This window comes from Hermetia illucens, chromosome 3, assembly GCF_905115235.1.
Source record: "Hermetia illucens chromosome 3, iHerIll2.2.curated.20191125, whole genome shotgun sequence".
In the NCBI taxonomy this organism is placed as follows: Eukaryota; Metazoa; Arthropoda; class Insecta; order Diptera; family Stratiomyidae; genus Hermetia; species Hermetia illucens.
In genome coordinates this window covers 137,842,363-137,863,544 of record NC_051851.1, presented here as the reverse complement: position 1 = coordinate 137,863,544, position 21,182 = coordinate 137,842,363, and the positions used below count along the sequence as shown (strand labels likewise).

Sequence of the window (21,182 nt, the reverse complement as noted above, 5' to 3'; positions counted from 1 at the left end):
CAAATTGATCGACAACCTCGATATATTCTGTCTGTTGATGCAGATAGGAAGAGTACGATGACTAGTTAGGGTGAGAACCTTGCCTTCAGTGCGACTCTGCCTATCTCTGTCTATCTTTCTAAATCGATAGCCATTTGTCGAAAGTCTATCTCGGTGAGAGAACAGATAGATATCATCAATGTAATCGAGTTGTTCGAGTCATGAGCACGGTTTGAGGAAGGATGCCATGGTCATGTATTGCTCCATGTATTCCGGACGAGGCAGGGTGGAGAAACGTCATGGATAACAAGAAGGAATATACGGACGACAAAATGTAACCTTGTCGAACTCCGCTTTCGACTTTAAAATCCTCAGAAATCATATGTCGCTCTGATAAAAACTATTAGCTCATTCGAAATGCCCTCCCCCTGCGTAGAGCATTGCATATACAATTCCTATTGACGATGCCAAAAGCCTTCATGAAATCGCAGTGAAGAGCAAGTGAAGCGGAGATCTGAAGTACGCACACTGTTCTAAAATAATCTGCAATCTGTGTTTAATGCAGGAAGATCCAGAGTGGAAATTAGCCTGCTCTTTGCCGATTAACTTTTGAGATGTTTTTTAAGCGTTCCAGGATAATTTTAGTTATTATCTTTGCGACGGCAAGAAGCACACAAATATCCCTCCAATTGTCGCACTCAAGACGGCCTCCATTCTTCGGAATCTTGGCGATCATATCATTGGGAAAGATTTCAGATTCTCAGGATTTACCGATGAGTGAAAGTAGCTTCGAGACACTTGCAACCACCTGCAAATTATTTCATGAAATCTTAATTATTTGCGGCAGCTTCTGCTTCTCCATTCGCCATCATTTTCCGGCAGTCAATTCAGACCTTGTTTAAGACGTTTGACGGCCGATTAACAAGATAGTTTTCCCATTGTCGAACGAGACCCTGTTTTCCCATCACATAATCGGCCAAGGTATTACTAGAGCCCAACTTCCCCACGATCACAATGTGACCTTTAGGAAGTCACTTGGACTGCATTGTGTCATAAAAACCCGCTTTCTTCTCGGCATTCAAAATCTCGATTGGTTTGCAACACCGCACCATTCATATATTCCTCATCTTGGACCGGAATCTTACAGTAAGTATTCTGTGTGATACCTGTTTTTAGGACAAGATGGCGGACGTAGTGAATGCGGTAAGCATTAAGCCGATATCGGATTCATGCTTACTTATGGAAGACTTTTCAAAATACAATAGCACGATGTCGCAGGAGTTAGATGGGTGCTCTTCTGGGTCCAACCATATTACCTGGCTTAACCCCATATTACCTGGCTTAACCCCAGAACAAGCCGTATCGTTGAAGTTCGAACGTGTGAGCATTCTGGGGAGCCTCAATAAGCGTTTTCGAGAAGCGATTGTACATTCCAAAAGTCTATGATAAACAAACAAAAGCAAAAATCATAACCGAAAGATCAGTGAGATACGGACGCGTGATAGCCGTATACAAAACATAGCTAATTTCGGGAGTTGCAGGTCGTTAGCCCATAAATCTCTATCCTTTTTAGTCGCCTTTTACAACAAGCAGGAAATATTTCGGATGAATTCTACAGTACCCAACCCACAAGGGAGAGCAGATGAAACCATGCACCCATTGAGTTTAATGACATTCACAGGTTTATAAACCTTACAAACGTAATTTTGGACGAGCTTCCTTTTCAAGAATTATCTGAAAGAACCGAAAACAGATACTGACTATCTCATCGAATAAAATAAGCGAAACCTTCCTAAGTTGATAATTTCACTAAGATTAAACAAAGCAGGGAATGAACTTTGCTCGAAATACAATCTTGCGACAATGTAAGGTAATCAAAAACTAATCAATGGTCTTGGGGATCAATATTTAAATAACTTATACTTCATGACAGAGATCAATCCGTAGATTCTAGCAATAATTTTATCAGATAATTTAGCTTTTGCATTTGATTGACATTGTGAAATGCAAAGTGTCGGAACGAATGTTGTTTTAATTTGAAAACGATAAACGAAAGCTTGTAATCTTGAGTTAATTTGCCTAACATTTGCATTTCGTACTTAATTGACGTTTCGTTTACATTTTCGTGTTAGAGATTTTGATATTAATATCAAAGGCATGCCATTCAGCAGTTACATCGATGAATTATAAACACAGCAAGTAAAGAATACAGTTGGACCTATGCTCGGTGGCAATTACACGTGGCAGAATAATCATATATATCAGAAAAAAGAAATTAGATAATCGTATCCGCGTTCGGGGTCAAAAATTGCCCCCCGAGCAGATAGACTTCATTAAAAGTAATTATTCAACCCAGTAAATCATTCCTTAAAAAATGTTTAAATTGAAGAAAAAAGATATTGTAACTGCATGAAGTGCATTGCTACTCAGTAGTAGTACCTATAATTGCAGGTACGCCTAATGGACGCTCCACCTAAGGAGAAGAATTCAATTCTCGAGAAATTTGTAAATTTAAGTTTAATTTGCTATCCTGTGGAACAATGACGAGTGCTAGCAATTATTCAATTAATGTTTTTTGTTCCTCTACCTTTGATCTATGCGCTTTGATGTAACAACACCTATTAACGCTACATTTTTTCTGAATTTTCTATAATGAGTAAATTCCACAGATGTAATCTGATACTTTAACAAGTGGTGCTACCTATGGTATGTGAAAAATGTTTAAGAATATCTAAAATCTAATTCTAATTCGAATATTTGCTTCTGATGCAACAGTCTTTATATTGCTTATAACAAGAAGGTTTTTCCGCAGATATGGCTAGTATGGGTCAAATTTTGTAAAAAGCTTTAGTGTCTTGGTTAATATAGTCAAGGATATTATCTGAAATGACGTTAGAAATTTTTCTGATTAATTACAAATTAGCGTAATTTCGTTCATTTAATATTTCTTAAAAACACTTCTTTCTTTCTCTTCTTTCATATTTTGAAGTTGCAATGACAAAATGAAATTGGTAGATGGTCAAAAGGCCATACTGAGGGTTGGAGTTAATCAAGAGGGGAGAGTTATCCCAAAAATCTAGAAAGTTGGCAAAATTGGTCGTGAAGGTCCCAAGTTCCACTGAAGTGTTCTGTCGACACGCCTTTTATTTGCCTCTTTGCTAGCCAGGTTCGGGAATGTAATAAAAATTGGACGAGTCCTTATATCGCGTCGGTCCGCACCGGAACCTGAAAATCAAACAAACATGGGACATTGCGCTTATCTGTCGGAATATAACATGCGAGCTAAAGCTGGAAAATAAAGCAAAAAAACAAAGGCTCGACCACGTACGTACTAATTAGTAAAGAGCAAAAATTACGAAAATAATATAGAAAGATATGAATAATATAAATAACTGGTTACTAAGATAAATAATCAACGTGGGATGGATGCCTCGTTCCAAGAGTTCTGGGATTGGTTCCCAACAACAATAGAGATTGAATTTTCAAATTTTAGTTATATAGTTGTCATCTTTTCTGTTACTAGTGGAAAATGGTGAACTGTACGATCATTTTCCATCTAATTCAACGATACCCCCACATAGAATTTACCTCCCCGTCTAGCATTGCTCCAAACATTCACTTTTACATCCCCACGACTCGTATCAAGTAACCTGAACGGCAGACAAATTCCAAGAGCGCTAACTTGCCTCTAAGTGCACCGAATTAACTCTAACGCTGTCACCGTTTAGTCATGTTAGTTCAATCTGGAAATGGAAATTAATTTTCCTACAAATGGTGCCCTCATGGAAATTTGTCCATGACGAAAACTGCCCCTAAAAAGAACTCGGTGATTTGCAGTAGCGCTGTAATGCAAGTCCCAAAATACAGATTGACAAAACTTAGACAAGTCATCAAATTGCAATGCGCAAGTGGTCGTATCTATATTAGCTTTCTTTCGCTCTAACGATGAAAAACTGACGTATTATCTACTTTCAAGAGCGGTCTTCAGACTCATTGTTGCACATACCTTGATACATATAAGCAATTAGCTTTATCCTATGGCTCATTTTCGCAAGTTAATTTCCTCGATAATCGTGTGATTCCACAAAATCGAATAACCCTTCAATTCCTAGGATAGTCTCGAATCTTGTCCTTCATTTGACAATGTTCCTCGCCTCACTTATTACAGGAAACTCCGATGACATTCTGGAACGTTCGATGTTATTTTCTCGATTTTTTGGTGTATATTTTTAGGATATATTATAGATCCTTCAAATCGGGATTTCTTATATGGTCCAAGCTCCTATACATTCAATTCACCTTATAGGTCTGCTCACATAATTTGCTTACATCGATTTCCAATCGCTTTTCACCCACTGCTGACGTTCTCATAATAATATTCACGACTTCCAAAATTTGATATTCGAGGAATCAATTTTTGTATATCATTTAGAGGAAAACTATTTTTAATTTTACACAATAATTCATCAGCAAATTGAAACTGAAATAGCAGGGAAAACACTTATTTCTTTTTCGAATTCAATCAACTTTCTCGTTCAAAAGGATAAAACGGCACGTTCGTCCAATCACCAGGCTTCGGATGTTAACCTCCTCAGCATCCGCATACTATTTAGCCACAACCAGCCATTAGGAGTGCATTCCATAATATAAATCTATGTGTAAACAACAAAAAAAGTTAATGATGGGTTTTGAAACGGTTGAAAATGTTTATATTAACCTTGATGTGTTTAAATAAATTGAAGGTTTTGTGGGAAGTTAAAAGGTTTGAGAGTTTTATGAATAAAATTGTAACAATTAAAACAAGTCGGGAAACCGGAAGCTGGACGCTTCAATTTTGTGTTTCTCTATGTAAGGAACCATGAATGTATGATAGTTCCGTGTCTACATAGTTAAAAATTCCATTGCCCTCTATTTTTTAAAAGGCTATTTACACAAATAATTTAATCTGGAAAGCACTGTATTGATAATAGTTAATCTCATACGCTTCACACTAGGAGTTCAATATTATTAGCAAATATGAAGCAGTTAATGTGCAACATATACAAAAGGGGAGGAGTATATTTTTTAGGAATAGAATTTTGATTTTTCACTGCAATGTCAATTATTCTCGTTAATTATGACGTCAGTATCTTATTTGCATGGCTGGAGATGCTGTAAATTCGCTTGAAATTGATAAATTTGAACTGCTAAAGCATTGAACTTAATAGACGGAACTTACCGAAGCTCGACAGTATTATACCCGATACTGCCCTCTATGCTGCAGTAATTATAATATTATAGTACTCCTAGGATGAACTTAATTTCTCAATTTTTAAAAAGTTAGTAATATACTATTTGTAAGCTTATTTGAACAGATATCTGGATGGGACATATTTTGGGGCCTAGACTTCATATAAGCGCACTACCCTGATTTTTTTTCAATTTTTTGGATTGGGTAGTTTCCGAATATGAGTCCTGTCTCACTTTGATTGTCCACATTTTGTCTTCTTACTCACGCACTTTACAATTCACATCAAACCAATATCAGATTCGAAAAGTACTAATAGAGACCTTTCATTTGATACCCCACATAAGTATATTCGGTGAAAAAAATTTTGGATCCCCCCTTTGCATGTATAACTCTTTTAAACTTCACATAAACTTATGTCATTCACTGTATGCGTGGCATTTCATAGTTCCCATATGCCCTGCAAGTTTCCTTTCGATCTGTCTAGTCGTTTTGGAGAAAAGTGCGTGTGGCAGACAGACAGACAGACAGACAGACAGTAAATCGATTTTAATAAGGTCTTGTATAAAATAAAATAAGTTGATAAAAATGATTATAAATACCCTGGAGAGAAAGCCAGTGGCGGGTCAGCGATTTTTATTAAATGCCAGCTCAAACACTGTTCACTTGAAGTAACCAATAGGGATTTCATTCAAGCAACTTCGCGATGTCTGCAGATATGGTCAGGAGAACTTTCCATATCATCGGTTTATTGCCCTCCGCGCTGGTACCTTTTTCATGGAGAACATTCTGAAAACTATAAAAAAAAACGACGAAGCAACAGACAAGGAGGAAGAGCTGGGTGCGTTTGGGCGGAGCACAAAGATGCGTCGTTCACCGCAGCGACCAGTGAAAGAGGCAACGAGGGCTGATATACCCGATGAGACACCGGGGCGCCCAAATAAAGAGGAAGCCTCATCAAGTGGTGCGACTGACCGTGCGGGGATGGCAACTCCATTACCTTGCAGTGACCCTGTCCTGGAAGTAAGCTCAGTGAGAAACGCTAGTCCTGAGCAGATGGATTTGGACACAAATCGAGTGGAAATGCATTCGACCGTCCTCGCTAGAGCCGAAGAGGAAAGGCTCATCCGAAAGTGCGCAGCAGTGGTGAAACGTATGCGGTCGGCAACGTTCCTTCAGAGAAACGTCAGCAAAGGCGTCAAAAACGGGCTGATGGAACTGGAGGAACTACTGGACCGCATTTCCTTTTATAGACGCACGTGGAGAGCAGCGGAAGACGATTGTAAAGCAGAAACAGTCGCACTCCCCGCTGAGAATGCTGCTTGCGTCAAACGGACCGCAGATAGCCCTCTGCAAAGTGAACAGGGGAAAAAGCGGAAAGAGGACGACGTGCCTGAAGGAGACTTTATCGAAGTAGTCTCCAAGGCCCAAAAAAAGAAGGCGAAAAAGGATAAAAAGAAACAACGGACTCCGGCGCCAGAGACACGTCTGTCCAAAAACAAGGAGGCTGCCAACCCAAAGCCAGTAGCGGAAAAGACGAGGAAACGAAGAAGGACTAGATCGTCGGCTCTGCTCATTAAGCCGACGGAAGGCAAGACATTTGCGGAAGTCCTTAGTGAAATCCGCTACAGGATGAAACCCGAGGAGAACGGAGCAGAGGTGTCTTCGATACGGAAAACGAGGAGTGGTGGAGTTCTCGTCGAACTGGGCCCAAAGACGACCAACAAGAGCACGTTCTGCGAAGCGGTCAAGGGGCTATTGGGGGAAAAGGCCCTTGTTTCCAGCCTAGAACCCATGTGCTCTCTGGAAATACGGGATCTTGACTGCCTCACAGAAAAGGTCGAAGTAGAGGAGGCGTTAAAGCGTGAATGTCCGGAGGTAACCAATGCCCGGGTAGGTATTACCTCTGTAAATGCTCGAGGCCAGAAGCTTGCCGTGGTGGATGTCCCCGAGCAATATGCGAGGAAACTCCTTAACAGCGGGAGAATCAAAATCGGATGGGTAGTATGCAGGGTACGAATGCGGATAGTCCCCACCAAGTGCTACAGGTGTCTGGACTATGGACACACAGCAGCAGCTTGCAAGGGTCCGGACAGGAGGACAGCATGCCGGAGATGCGGCCAAGCGGGTCATCAAGCGAAGACTTGCAAGGAAAGCGAGAGTTGTGTTCTCTGCAGGGATCGTGGCGCATCTGGCGAAAACGTCGCACACACTGCGGGCTCGGGACGGTGTCCGATCTTCAGGGCGGAATTGGAGAGGGCTAGGATGCGAACGCCATGATCCGCATTTTGCAAATTAACATGCACCGGAGTGCAACCGCTCACCAGTTGCTAGCGCAGTTCGCTGCGGAAGTAAATGCTGATCTAGTGCTGATTAGCGAGCAATACCGAAACAAGGACCCGTCCTCATGGTATCTCGACTTATCGGGCACCGCTGCCATCTGGGTTCGGGACGACGTTCGACTTCGTGTTCTTGCCGAAGGCCGGGGGGACGGATTTGCCTGGATCCGGTGTTTAGGGATAACGTTTTTTAGCGTTTACCTGACGCCGAATGAGTCGATTCCGGACTTTCAACGCCGGCTTGATGCTCTGGAGGACGCCGTTTCGAGCACGGAGGGACGAATCCTGGTTGGCGGTGATTTTAATGCCAGGGCTCTTGAATGGGGCATGCCTCAATCAGACTCCAGAGGGAAACGGATTCTGGAAATGGCGGCGAGAACCGGGCTCGTAATTTTAAACACCGGATCCACGCCAACGTTTCGGCGCTCAGGTTGTGAAGGAAGCATTCCCGACATAACTTTTGCGTCGGAATCTCTGGCATCATCGGTGGACGGGTGGCGAGTCCTAGAAGACTTCTCGGCAAGTGATCATCAGTACATTGCGTTCGAAGTGTTTGACGCTACTTGCCGGCGAGCACCAACACGACGTTCCCCCTGCGTGTGGAATGTCGCGAAGGTGAACATCGGAAGGTTCGTCGAAGCTCTTGGAGCAGGTAGGGCCGCGCTGGGGGGCACTCCGGGGGGTGGTGGTGTCGCAGCTGACACCGTCGTAAATTCAGTGATGAATCTGATAACGACGGCGTGTGAGGCTTCCATGCCCCGGAGAGGCCCCAGGCGCGACAAGCCTTCTATGTACTGGTGGACGGCGGAAATTGCCGACCTACGGAAGGAGTGTCATAAGCTCCGCCGTTTGGCACAACGTTTGTACGCCAACGAGGAGGCATGTGCCATAAAGGCACAATATAGATCAGCAAAAAGGAGACTCCGCAGCGCTATAAATAAAAGCAAAGCTCGCGGCTGGCAAAATCTTATTAATGAGGTAAATGATGACCCGTGGGGACTTGGCTATAAGCTTGTCACTCGGAAAATCGGGGCTCTGCGGAAGCCCTGCATACTGAGCACCGACCAGATGGACCGCATTGTGCGGGCATTGTTCCCCAGACACCCTGTACGGCTTGATGTAAACAGCGCGGAAAGCGTCGTGGATTGCCCCCTTTTCACAATGGGAGAACTCGAAGAAGCGGTTCTCACTATGAAAAACAGGAAGGCGCCAGGTCCTGATGGCATCCCGGCGGAAGTTTACAAACTGGTGTTCCGCCAACGGCCAGAATTGCTGCTCGAAGCGTTCAACGCGTGCTTGAAGGAGGGCATTTTTCCTTCTCGCTGGAAAGTGGCCAGACTCGCGTTGATCCGTAAGGGTAAAGGAGATCCGGAGCTCCCGTCTGCATACCGACCGCTGTGTATGCTTGACACGGCCGGAAAAGTGCTCGAGAAGCTCATCAGGGGTAGACTCGCTGAAGCGATCCGTGCTGCCGGGGACTTATCCGCAAGGCAGTTCGGGTTTAGAACAGGGAAATCTACAGTGGATGCTGTTATGGAGGTCGTAGATGCGTTTAATCGAGCCGGGGCACACAGCCGCCGATCTCGACGGATAGTGCTCCTCATAACGCTTGATGTCAGAAATGCCTTCAATTCCGTAAGATGGACAGATATGCTGGGCACACTAGAGAACTCCTTTCACGTCCCAAGCTATCTCTTGCGGATATTGAGGGATTATCTGAAAGACCGCTCCCTGTTCTATGAGACACTAGAGGGCCAGAGGAGGATGGAAATCACGTCGGGAGTAGCGCAGGGATCCATCCTAGGGCCGGACCTCTGGAACGCTTCCTACGATAGTCTGCTGAGACTCGATATGCCTGAAGAGTCGCGCCTGGTCGGTTATGCAGACGACGTTGCGGCACTTGTTGCCGGACGCACTGTTGAACAGGCGCAAAGCAGACTTGGTTTAATGCTCGACTCGAAGATGAGCTTCTTCGAGCAAATCAAAGCAGCAGCGGACAGGGCTGCAGCAGGAGTCGCGGCCTTAAGTCGGCTAATGGCGAATGTCGGCGGCCCTATATCAACTAGGAGACGTCTCCTCATGGGAGCAACGCAGTCCGTCCTTCTCTATGGTGCGGAGGTATGGGCTGATGCCCTTGACAAGGAGGTGCATCGTAAACGCCTCGCTCAAGTGCAGAGGCGGGGAGCTTTGCGAGTGGCGTCTGCTTATCGCACTGTCTCCGAACCGGCTGTGATGGTGATTGCGGGAGTGATCCCCGTTGCCCTCCTTGCCAAGGAGCGCAAAGCTATCTATCGCCGTAAGGGCGAAAACTTAAGAGAAGTGGTTGCCCGTGAAGAACGTCAACGCACCCTTAACGAGTGGCAACTTTCTTGGCAAAATGAGCCAAGGAGCAAGTGGACTGCGCGGCTCATCGACAAATTAGACCCGTGGCTGAACAGAAAGCACGGTGAGATTGATTACTTCCTTACCCAACTTCTAAGTGGGCATGGAGGTTTTCAGTCTTACCTGCACAGGGTTGGGAAGGCGCGATCTCCTGACTGTGTGTTCTGCAATAGAGTGGCGGATGACGCTGAACACACCTTTTTCTCTTGCGAGAGGTGGGACGGCCTCCGCCAGCAGCTTTATGCAGACACAGGGGAGCTCTCTCCAGACAACATTGTCAGAGAGATGCTGAAGAGCGCTGGCAGCTGGAATCGTATTGCGCATTATGTTCGGGCTCTTCTTACTACGAAGAAGATTGAACTCGACCGGCGGAGGGATCGGACGGTAAGGGGCTCCCTGAACTAACAACTCCCTTCCTCCCCTCCCCTCCCGTTGGTGAAAGGAATTCCCTGACTTGATGGCTCCCAAAGCCGGGAGAGCGGGAGGGCTAGCCCGAAGTAATGTGTCAAACGGTTCCAGGCTAGTTCTCTGATGACAGGGAGGTGTTTAGTTGGTAGTCCGCCAGCGTGCTGTTGCGGGAGTCCAACACTCTGTGCGTAAACGCATTCACCTACCCTACTCCCAAAAAAAAAAAAAAAAAAATCATCGGTTTATTGCCCTCCGCAACATCAAATAGTTTATTCAGTTCTTTAAGACTTTAGGGAGCAAATTCATCGATGCTGGAAACTTCAATGCAAAGCACACCCACTGGGGTTCAATGTTAGTCTCTCCTAAAAGTAAAGAACTGTATGAGGCAGTTTTAGGCGGCAAACTTGAACATATATCGGCAGGTCAGCCTACTTACTGGCGGACTAATATTAACAAAACCCTAGACCTAATCAACTTTGGGATATCAAAAGGAATCCCACGCCAACGCACAACGGCGCAAACAATTTACGAGCTGTCGTCAGACCACTCTCCCGTAATTATCACGGTGCAAAATAAGCCAAAGTACAATAACTCTTAAACTGGACTGACGAACTACATTCAAAAAGGAAATCAACAATAGTGTTTTGCTGGAATTTTAATTAAAGAGTAAATCTGGCATCGATGAACAACAAACAAAATTTTACTGGAAATGCTTGGAAAAGAGAAGAGAGAAGAAGCTTATTTGTCGACAAGAAACAGAAACCACAAAGCAACTTAATCGGGGCTTATGGAGGATCAGGAGTCTAATATTTAACGATTCCAGGGCGGGCTGTCTGCTTCTGAATCCAGTGACTATTCATTTTGGAAAGCTGCTAAAGAGATTAATAGGCCAACGATCAGAGAGTCCCTGCTAAGAACTACCTCAGAAAATTGGGCTAAAAGTAGTGAGGACAAAACCAAAGTATTTGCAGTCCACTTGGAAGTAGTATTTCAATTAATCCATCTACAAATGCTATTTAGGCTTTCCAGTTGTCCAATTAGCACCACACTAAGCTATCTTCAAAATTCCTTGAAGGATCTTGAAAACATTATTAAAGAAAAAGTCAACCCTAGAAAGGCTACAGGGTATGATTTAGTTACTTCTTTCATGTTGAAACAGTTGCCAGTAAAAGCCCTCAAATTACTTTGCTACATTTTCAATGCAGTCTTTAGAATTGAATATTTCCCGAATTGTTGGAAGAATGCAATTGTAACAATGATTCGAAAAATTTCTCCTTTAGAAGTTATTGCCAATTGTAACTGACAGCAACGTTATATTTGATTACCAATTCGGATTTAGAAAACAACACGAGACAATAGAACAAGTCCACCAGATTGTATCAGAAATAGACAATGCTCCGAAAGCAGAAGATATTGCACAGCCTTTCTAGCATTCGAAAAGATTTGGCCCGCAGGGCTTTGACACAAAATCAAACGACTACCCCCTGGTTGTTTCCATAATCTATTATCGTATTTAATGAAACGCCGATACTACAATGAAACAAACATAAAGATATTCTCAGTGAACAACATAAGATCAGAGCAGGAGTTCCTGAGAGTAGTATACTCGGACCTGTACTGTACCTTATCTACTCGGCCGATTTTCCTGTTAGCGAATTAACCACAGTTACCTTTGCTGACGACACCGAAATCGTAAGTTCACATGCAGATCCCAAACTAGCTTCTTTGCAACTAGAACGGCAGGGAAGTACAAAACTGACTCCAAATGTGGAGAATGAAAGTTAAAGAGTCGAAGTGTGTGCAAGTAATTTTCACTTTACGAAAAGGAAATTGTCCTCAAGTGAAGATCAACAAAATCGATATACCCCAATCACATGGCGTTAAATACCTGGGGATACACCTCCATAGAAGACTCACTTGGAAACGGCACATAGAGGCGAAAAATCACACTTAAACTTAAGTTTAAACATTTTTTTGTGGATGCTTCACAGAAAATTACCACTTTCTCTGAATTGTAAATTGTTCATCTACAAATCGGTTCTTAAGCCTGTATGGACTTATGGGATTCAACTATGGCGTTCTACCAAATCATCCAACATTAATCTGTTTCAGCGGTCTCAGTCTAAAATTCTCTCCTCCTTAATATTTCCTTAACGCTGATCTCCATAAGGGCTTAGAAACCAGGACCATAGTGGAAGAAATTGAGTGTTCCGCTAACAAACACTTAGCCAGACTGAACGCCAGCAAGGAGAATTTTGCCTTATCGGAAATCCAAGTGACTGACATCGAAGAGACGTCTGCACTAGTATGATCCTGAATATTCTGTTCTGATTTTTAAGGTTTTGTGTAAAACAAAACCTTATTAAAATTGATTCACTGTCTGTCTGTCTGTCTGTCTATCTGTCTGTCACACGCACTTTTCTCCAAAACCGATCCGAACGAAATTTGGTGGACAGCTGGGAACTATGAAATCTCACGCATACAGTGAGTGACATAAATTTAGGTGGAATTTAAAGGGGGCTCCCTATACATGTAAAGGGGGGGATATAAAAATTTTTTATCAAATAAAAGGTCTTGATTAGTAGAGTCAAAATGTACGCACTTAAAATGTGACAGGACTCATTTTCGGAAACTACCCAACCCAAAAATCCGAAAAAATCAGGATGGTGCGCTTAGATGAAACCTAGGCCTCAAAATATGTCCCATTCCGATATCTGCTCAAATGAACTTACTAATAGTATATTACCAACTTTTAGAAATTGACTAGAAAAACCCCCCTTAGATTCATCCCAAGATTTGGCACCAGCATAGAGGACCACATTTCGCATATACGTGGCAAATTTCATGGGAATTTGGCCATTAACACCAAAGTTATAGCAGTTCAAACTTAGCAATTTCGCGTGAATTTACTGCTTCTAAAGCCATGCAATAAGATGCTGACGTCATTAGCGAGAATAATTGGCATTCGCATGAAATATTAAAGTCGCATTTATGAAGAATCAACTTCTCCCCAGCCCTATTTATGATAAGTTCTGGGCAAGTTACTGCCATTGACAGAACTGAGTGATTTAAATATCTCGAGTCAATACTATCAGTCAATGGAGAACTGCCTTCTGCTCCTCACACAGAGAAACACAAAACCTTTTATACCTGAAGCGTCAAGCTTCCGGTTTCTCGACTTGTTTGTATCTGTTCAGGGTTAAAGTCTTCGCATTTGTTTATAATATTAAACTCAGAGTCTGAAGTGTATGACGTTGACTATTATCAATACAGGGCTTTCCATCAAATGATTTATTTAAATCGCTTTCTAAAAACTAGAGGGCAATGGGGTTTTTCACTATGTGACGACGAGCTGTCATGTACTCGTCGCTCCTCACATCTTTTTCTTCAGCTTTTAGCCCGTTCACAAGTGGGGTCGGCTCCTCGTGATCGGTTTCCAGGCCCATCCAGCGAATTAAGCCACCGTTGTTTCGGCCGGCCTTTTGGTCCGGATAGCTGAGTGGTTAGAGCGTAAGGCTGTCGTACGGAAAGTCGCGGTTCAAATCTCACTGGTGGCAGTGGAATTTGTATCGTGATTTAACGTCGGATACCAGTCGTCTCAGCTGTGAATGAGTACCTGCGTCAAATCAGGGTAATAATCTCGGGCGAGCGCAATGCTGACCACATTGCCTCCTAGTGTACCGTTACGGTCTTGAATGAAGTGCTCTAACACACTTCAAGGCCCTGATCTAACATGGATTGTTGCGCCAACTATTATTATTATTATTATTTTGGTCGCTTACCATTTAGAGCAATCTTGGTAAGTGAATTCTCGTTAACGTGAATTACGTGACCATACTATCGAAGACGTCTTCCTCGTTCTCCACGATCGGTACAACCCCATATCGATCGCGGACATCCTCATTTCGGATATAATCAAAAGGTGTCACGCCACCAGTGCAATGCAACGTCTTCGTCTCCATTACCGCAAGACACCGTTCATTGCCTTTTATAGTTGGCCAACACTCACAGCTATAGAGAGCGGCAGATGGACGACATTGCGAAAAAATTTTAGATTTGAGACATTCGCTGATACGTCGACCACAAAGAAGACCAGTTGTGGAATGCCACTTCATCCAGGTCGCATTAATGCGCGAAACTTCATTACGCAGTTCTCTATTGGCTGATACCTGCGCTCAGTTCTGAGCAGGTTACTACATCTGACAGCGCTGAGCAATTTAAATATCTCGAGTCAATGCCGTCAACCAATGGAGAACTGCGCTATGCTCCTCACATAGAGAAACACAAAACCTTTTATATCTGAAGCGTCAAGCTTCCGGTTTCCCGACTTGTTTTTTAATAAATTAATTAATATTGATCACCACTCTAAAAATTCGCGCTTTAACTTTATTTAAATTCAAGAAAAATTTAAAAAAAAAAGTTAATGCAAATTTCCAACATTGGTATGGAATTATGTAAATAATGTACTAGTTTTAAGGATTGAAATGTATGGTTAGAATCAAATAATAAATATTTATTTAAAAAATCATTACATTATTTAAAATGTACGAACGAAAAGTGAATGTGAGGATGGAAAATAGGGAATTGAAAAGAGGAAGGAGGTGTTCATGGGAGTTAAGTAGGAGAAAAGGAAATATGCTGCATATAAGGCAATCAATCTAAGTTGGAGTTTCATAATAATAAAAAACTTTTTGAATCAGAAGATTTCGCTGAAATTTTCCGAATTGTGAATGAATTTCAAATGAAGACTTAAAAAGTGCCTATACACCCCAAAAATGTATTGTGGGCCTTCTTAGAAAATCATGCTCAAAATTATTTAAAAATCAAACTGAAACGAAACTTATTTTAATAATTTCAGATGTTCCCGCTAGTGGTATGTACTTCTTGACGTATGAATACATACAGGATAAGGCTAAGGAGCGCGCCGGCCCTGACGCTAAAGTCGGTTTGCTCTCTACCATATTTGCTGGTGGCATGGCAGGTATAGCAAACTGGGCGGTGGGGATGCCTGCAGATGTTTTAAAGAGTCGACTACAGACTGGTAAGTTTTCTTTTTATTCTCTGCAAAAGCATTCTTTAATTATATTTAAATTAATTCGTCAACAGCACCGGAAGGAATGTACAAAAACGGTATCCGTGATGTTTTCAAAGAATTGATGCGTAAAGAGGGACCCTTGGCCTTATACAAAGGTGTAACTCCTGTTATGCTTCGAGCGTTCCCCGCCAATGCAGCTTGCTTCATTGGTTTCGAAGTGTTTATGAAATTTTTAAATGTAGTCGCACCTAATCTGTAACAGGTAGTGCCTACTTAAACGGAATTTATTAAAGTTAGGGAAACAATTTAAAAAATGCAGGTCGTCAAACGTACAGTTGTTTCTAGTTTTTGGTTATATTTTTATCCGGATGTTCACATTTTATTCGCAAAATTTTATGAAATAAAATTTTTCTAATTTTATACAAGCGGATTGAATGTGTTTTATTCAAACAGGATGGATACCCCATTTGAGGTGATATTTCGATCGTTTTATTCTTAATCTTTTAGGTAATTTGTATGTATTTTTTTACAACAATTATGTGGCGACCGCTTGGTAAAAATGAATGATGATTTTCTTAGTCCGATTTTTTTACTAAAGATACTGCAAAAATGGAAGTAGAAATGAAAACAATTGACGAGAAAGAGGACTTATACAGGAGTATTACTATCTGTATAGTTCCTGCCCATCGAATAACGACTATTAAAGTTTTTTCAAAAGGTTGTTGATCTTTACTAAAAAAATATTTGTGAATATTGATTTTATGTTTTTGTTGTTAGAAATGAGGTCGCGGTCTTATAATCAGCAGCTTCTCTTCACATCCCAAAGAGCTTATTGTTAAGGATTCATCTAACGTTAACAATAATGATAACGGTGTTAAGGGAAGTTGCACTGCATTCTAAAAAAAAAACTATTGTGCTTCTATTGACTCTAGTATGTCGATCAAACCTATAGCTGACAGTAATTTTGAGTTATTTTAGATGTTTCAACCTAGCATCTGGTATTCTCCCAGGCGCATTAACCTACTTTGCACAAGTGCTGGGTATTATCACAGGATATATGTGGTGCATTGGCATCTTGCACTGTTCCATTTCTGGTAAGTTCGGCCAGTATACTTCCCTCCGTCATTTCCCTTCATTTCTTACTGTCATGGCTGGGATATATCCTGATTAAACAAAAAGGTTCTGGTCCATATAGAGGTGTCCCTGCGTCTTTCCTGATTGGCTCATCTGCTGCCTTATTGCCTGCTTTCAAACCCAATATGCTCCGGAACTCAGAGTATTCAGACCTTATTATGCGAACCAAGCATATTTAGTGGGTAGAGCGCTAGGCTGTCGTAGTGTATCGTAACGGTCATGAATGAAATATTGTAACACACTTCAAGGCCCAGATCCAATTGGGTTGTTGCGCCAACAATTATTATTCAATGTTGCTATTTTATGAGGCAGAGCAACATCAATAATATATGCGGAGCGACCCGTCTTGTAACAGCACGTCAGGCTGGTTGTGTGGTATATGGCGATCAGTTAGAACTTGCCGGTCCCAATACATGCTGTAAGCAGAACCATCGAATACTATTTGCGGCTCATACCGGTAAACCAGACATGTTACCGTGATCAGCTCATGCTTAGATGCAAGGCTTTAATGGATCACTTTATATACAGCGTTATGTCTCTTCCTGTATTGTGCCGTAACAGTGCAACCAGAATTGAGATAGTCCAATGTTTCTAACGTTCAACCACACATTCTATACTAATCGTACTCCACCCGATCGCTAATTATGAGGTTTTTATAAGGTTAGGTGGCGACCACGCCGTCCTGATTGGCACACATAAATCGCTCCGTCTCAGTAAAGAGCTCTCCTACACATAGCCATCTGTTTGATAGATGCAGGCCGACAAATGGCTGCCAGAGGCGATTCATGTGTTTAGTGTACATTGAATTCGGCTTTCAAGCCAATAACGCGAAACTGTTGCCTACAGTGGGGGCGTGGTGTTATTGATGCCGCCACCTCTGTCATCGACTCTTGATCATCATTTTCCGCGATGACCCCAAATCGAACACGCTTCCTGACAATGGCCGGGATTGTGTCGTTGCGAGTATTGAAGCGGTTCTGATCTGAAATCCGTTGTACAGTCACATGTGCGTATTGCTGGAAGAGCTCAACAAACTCTTGGTGTAACAAGGGACGGTAAGATGTTGTATGTTGTGTCCCTGCTGTTATTTCGTAATAGGAGTGGATGACAAAAAGGTTCATTTTTTCAGTCCACTTCATCCGCTGCTTACGCAAACCAGCTGAAGTGGTCGCCACAGATTGCAGCAGGCAGAGCAATGCTCCTCATCATCGTGGAGCCTAGATGTTGAACTACTCCATGATTAGTGGCTTCGATGCCGTGCTGCCCATTACGGGAGACCGACCCAGTCATCAAGCCAGACGACTACCGCCGGTTGTCTGTAGCAGACCTAAAGTTCCTCCTTCTCTTCATTTTTGGATTTCTATTTTACATCTAACAGCCAGGTGTGGTGTTCGTCAGTGAGTACTCTCTAAGACTACAAAGTTCCTGTATTTTCCTCATCTACCCCTTGAGACGCTTCGGTAGTGTACAGCTATTCAAACTCAACCGGGCTTGGGACTGGTTACCACGGAGTTATTATGATTTTTCTGGTCGGAAGCGTATGTCCTTGAGTGAAGTGCCCTTTCGTCACTCCTCTCTGTTCTTGTAATAGACACTATCATTCAACGTCCAGCGCCGTACACACTGTTCTATATAATGACGATGTTTTTCTTGTGCCTCACATCGTTATCTCGAGCAATTTGTCCAAAAGTGGAATGATAATCTTATGCAGTACGGTCTGAGACTGAAAATGAATAAATCGGGATGACTGACTTTAATGAAATAGGCACTATCACTGTCAGTGGTAGCGACTTGTCCAGAACTGAGCAAATTAAATACCTGGGAGCAATGGTATCAGCCAATAGTGAACTGTGATATGAAATTGCTTCACGCATGAGCGCAGTTTGGATGAAGTGGCATCCCACAACTGCCGTTCTTTGTGATCGCATCAATGAACGTTTCAAATCTAAAATTGACCGTAGTTTCGTCTCTCCTGTTGCATTCTATGGTTCATAGTTATTGTAAGGTTGAAAGTTCAAAGGTATGATCGCCATGTAACAACAAACGTTGGATGGATGGATCGCCTAATGATGTTGAAGGTTGCTGGGTAGTAGAGCTGTTGAAGGAGCCGTCTGAGTTATCCTCAGATGCTGGTAGGGAGCTAGCGAGAGAGTTTGACAGTGAAAAAGGAACAAAAGGAATTCAATATTCCTTACCTAACAAAGCGGTGAGACCGCAGATAGAATGGCAATATGTTCATCCCTGAACACTTGCCGTGGTTACTATTGGTATCTTATGTTCTTTACCTTGCCGCGAGGATACGGCATGCAGAAAGTAAACTGCTCAAAGTTAGAATCAATAAGAACGTATATTGTATCTTTTCATTCTCTTTTATACAATTTCTTAAACCTAAAATAACACTAAATCTACCAACAACAATATTGACCTAATTGGTTCGAAAGTAATTCAACACTAAATTACTTCGAACACTGCACTTACCAATAATTCACATGAGGCGCGTGCTCTCAAATCTCACATTTCATTCCGTGTGCATATGCATTACTCATATCCATATGCACACATTTTATTCGAGCTAGAAATGCATGCAAGAAATGCAATGCATGTGATTTATTCACACTGGCGTTTTTTAGAATATTTATTTCTAGGTCGTATCGAGTTCAAGTACCTTAGAATGGTATCTTGTAAAGTTTTGTTTACTCGATTACGTAATTTATTGTTTTGATGATGACGCGGGTTGGAATGAATGTTTACGATTTGATAGCTTACAGTGCACGGTAATAATATTGCGATAGCTTGTAGTACAGTACACTACATTATGACCAACTATCAGAGACAAGATGTTACTTTGAGCCATTAGCTTAAGACGTCATTATCACATCTGAAATGAGAATATCCGCGATCGATATGGGGTTACACAGATCCTGGAAAAATTGCGGGAGAGACGCCTTCCATGGTATGAACATGTTATTTGTGCTGACGAGAACTCGCTAGTTAAGTCTGAGCATCGAAGTCGATGGGAGATTACAAGTGAAGGGGGACAATCGACAATCGATCGAGATGGGCCGACTCTGCTTTTGAAGATTTTAATATCGATTGTCGCAAAGTAATTTAAAAGGGGGAAAATGCAAAAAAATCCATTTAATAAAAGACAAGGTTTATTTTACTTCACTTGTGATATATAGATGCACAGTTGGTCGTCCACAAGCATCTTTCTTCTAAATTGAATACAATAGAATCCCGATAAGGAGGGACTAACGATTTGGTACGCAATATCGGGAGTGCAAAGTAAAGAAAATTAAATCTGGGGACCGGCAAATTTGTACAAATACCCGGGAGTATGAATTATCGATGTACGCATTATCGGGATTCGCATGTTTTGCGTCTTTACCCGGTGAACCAATCCAAAATGTATTTAGGAATTATCAAATTACAGGCCAATATTCTATAGCTTGGACATAAAGTAGATGAACGTTTTCGTTATGAGAAATAAATTACTCACTTTTCTGATCAAATTTACAAATACAATTAATTCTTAAAGCAGTTTATGTCAATCTTATATAACTGGTACAGGAGGATGACTCGAGTTCTATCAAATAAAAGATAACAATTACGTAAAAAGGCCATTATTTGCTATTTATATCGACATTTGCAGTTCAATTTTCTGTGGGATTTAATAAAAACTGCTTTGCGCCATTTGTCGATGATTGTATACTTTTTGAAATGTTTTGATCATAAATTGGATGTTATGAAGATTTTATAGCGCATATGAATGGAATTAAACTTAGATAGAGAACACATATTAAAAAGGTGGAGGATTATTATATAAAAGAAAACACCAATTATCATATAATTGTCGTGTGAATCTTATAGTTAAATAGTACAATCAGATTTATTTTTATATAAGAGTACTGATTATTGGTTTCTAGAACACTTGCACCATTTGTAAGATCTCTTCATCCTAGATTTAGATTTTTTTATGTTTCCGCGCTTCTACTACTACCTCCATGTAGTCCAACATTGTTTTCTTTCTCACCATCATGTCTCTGAAGAAAACTTTGTTAAAGAAAAGATGTTAATTCTACTGCCACCTATTGCCGAAGTAAATTCACTCCTCCACGGTGCAATTAGTATAGGTCCCAGGGCGAAACATGGATTGGTACCCACGATGGAGCATAAAACCTGAGAAACGTTTGCTGAACCAACACCAACAGTTCTACTATCACCCCCAATCTCCACCCCCACGTGGTGATCGCTGGGATTTCTTTCTTTATGAACAACTGCAGACGGAGAAGGATGAAGGCGAGTCTACCGCGCCTAAAAACGGGACAAAATGTACCAAATGGTCCTCCAGGTTGGGGGTTGAACGACAACGGATTAACGATTTGCGCATTTTCTGATGGAACGTGCGCTCCCTCTACAGACGGAATGCTGCTGAGCAGCTAGCCGATACCCTGCCCCAATATAAAGTTGACATAACAGCGTTGCAAGAGATGCGATGGACAGGGACCGGTTTCTTGGAGAAGAGCCGCTAAATCATGAATTATAGCGGCCACCCAGTAAACCATGTGCTTTTATCGGCTTTGAAAAGATAAGCGAAAGGCTATGCACTCTGCATAGTCGGAGACGAATACCTTCTACGAGGCAGTTGAGTGGATCATCGAAGCCTGTCCGAAGTATG

At 42.0% G+C, this 21,182-nt stretch overlaps 1 protein-coding gene across 4 annotated transcripts in view; it reads left to right on the top strand.

Moving 5' to 3' along the window:
• Positions 1–15,800, top strand: part of LOC119651174 (congested-like trachea protein) — a 35,625-nt gene extending 19,825 nt beyond the window's left edge. For all 4 annotated transcript variants that reach the window (XM_038054594.1, XM_038054596.1, XM_038054595.1 and 1 more), the window contains exons 4-5: positions 15,194–15,376; positions 15,442–15,800. In XM_038054594.1, coding sequence (XP_037910522.1) covers positions 15,194–15,376; positions 15,442–15,629 — 371 coding nt within the window. In that variant the 3' untranslated portion in view covers positions 15,630–15,800. The remainder of the gene's footprint in view (positions 1–15,193; positions 15,377–15,441) is intronic.
• The last annotated feature ends 5,382 nt before the right edge of the window (positions 15,801–21,182 follow it).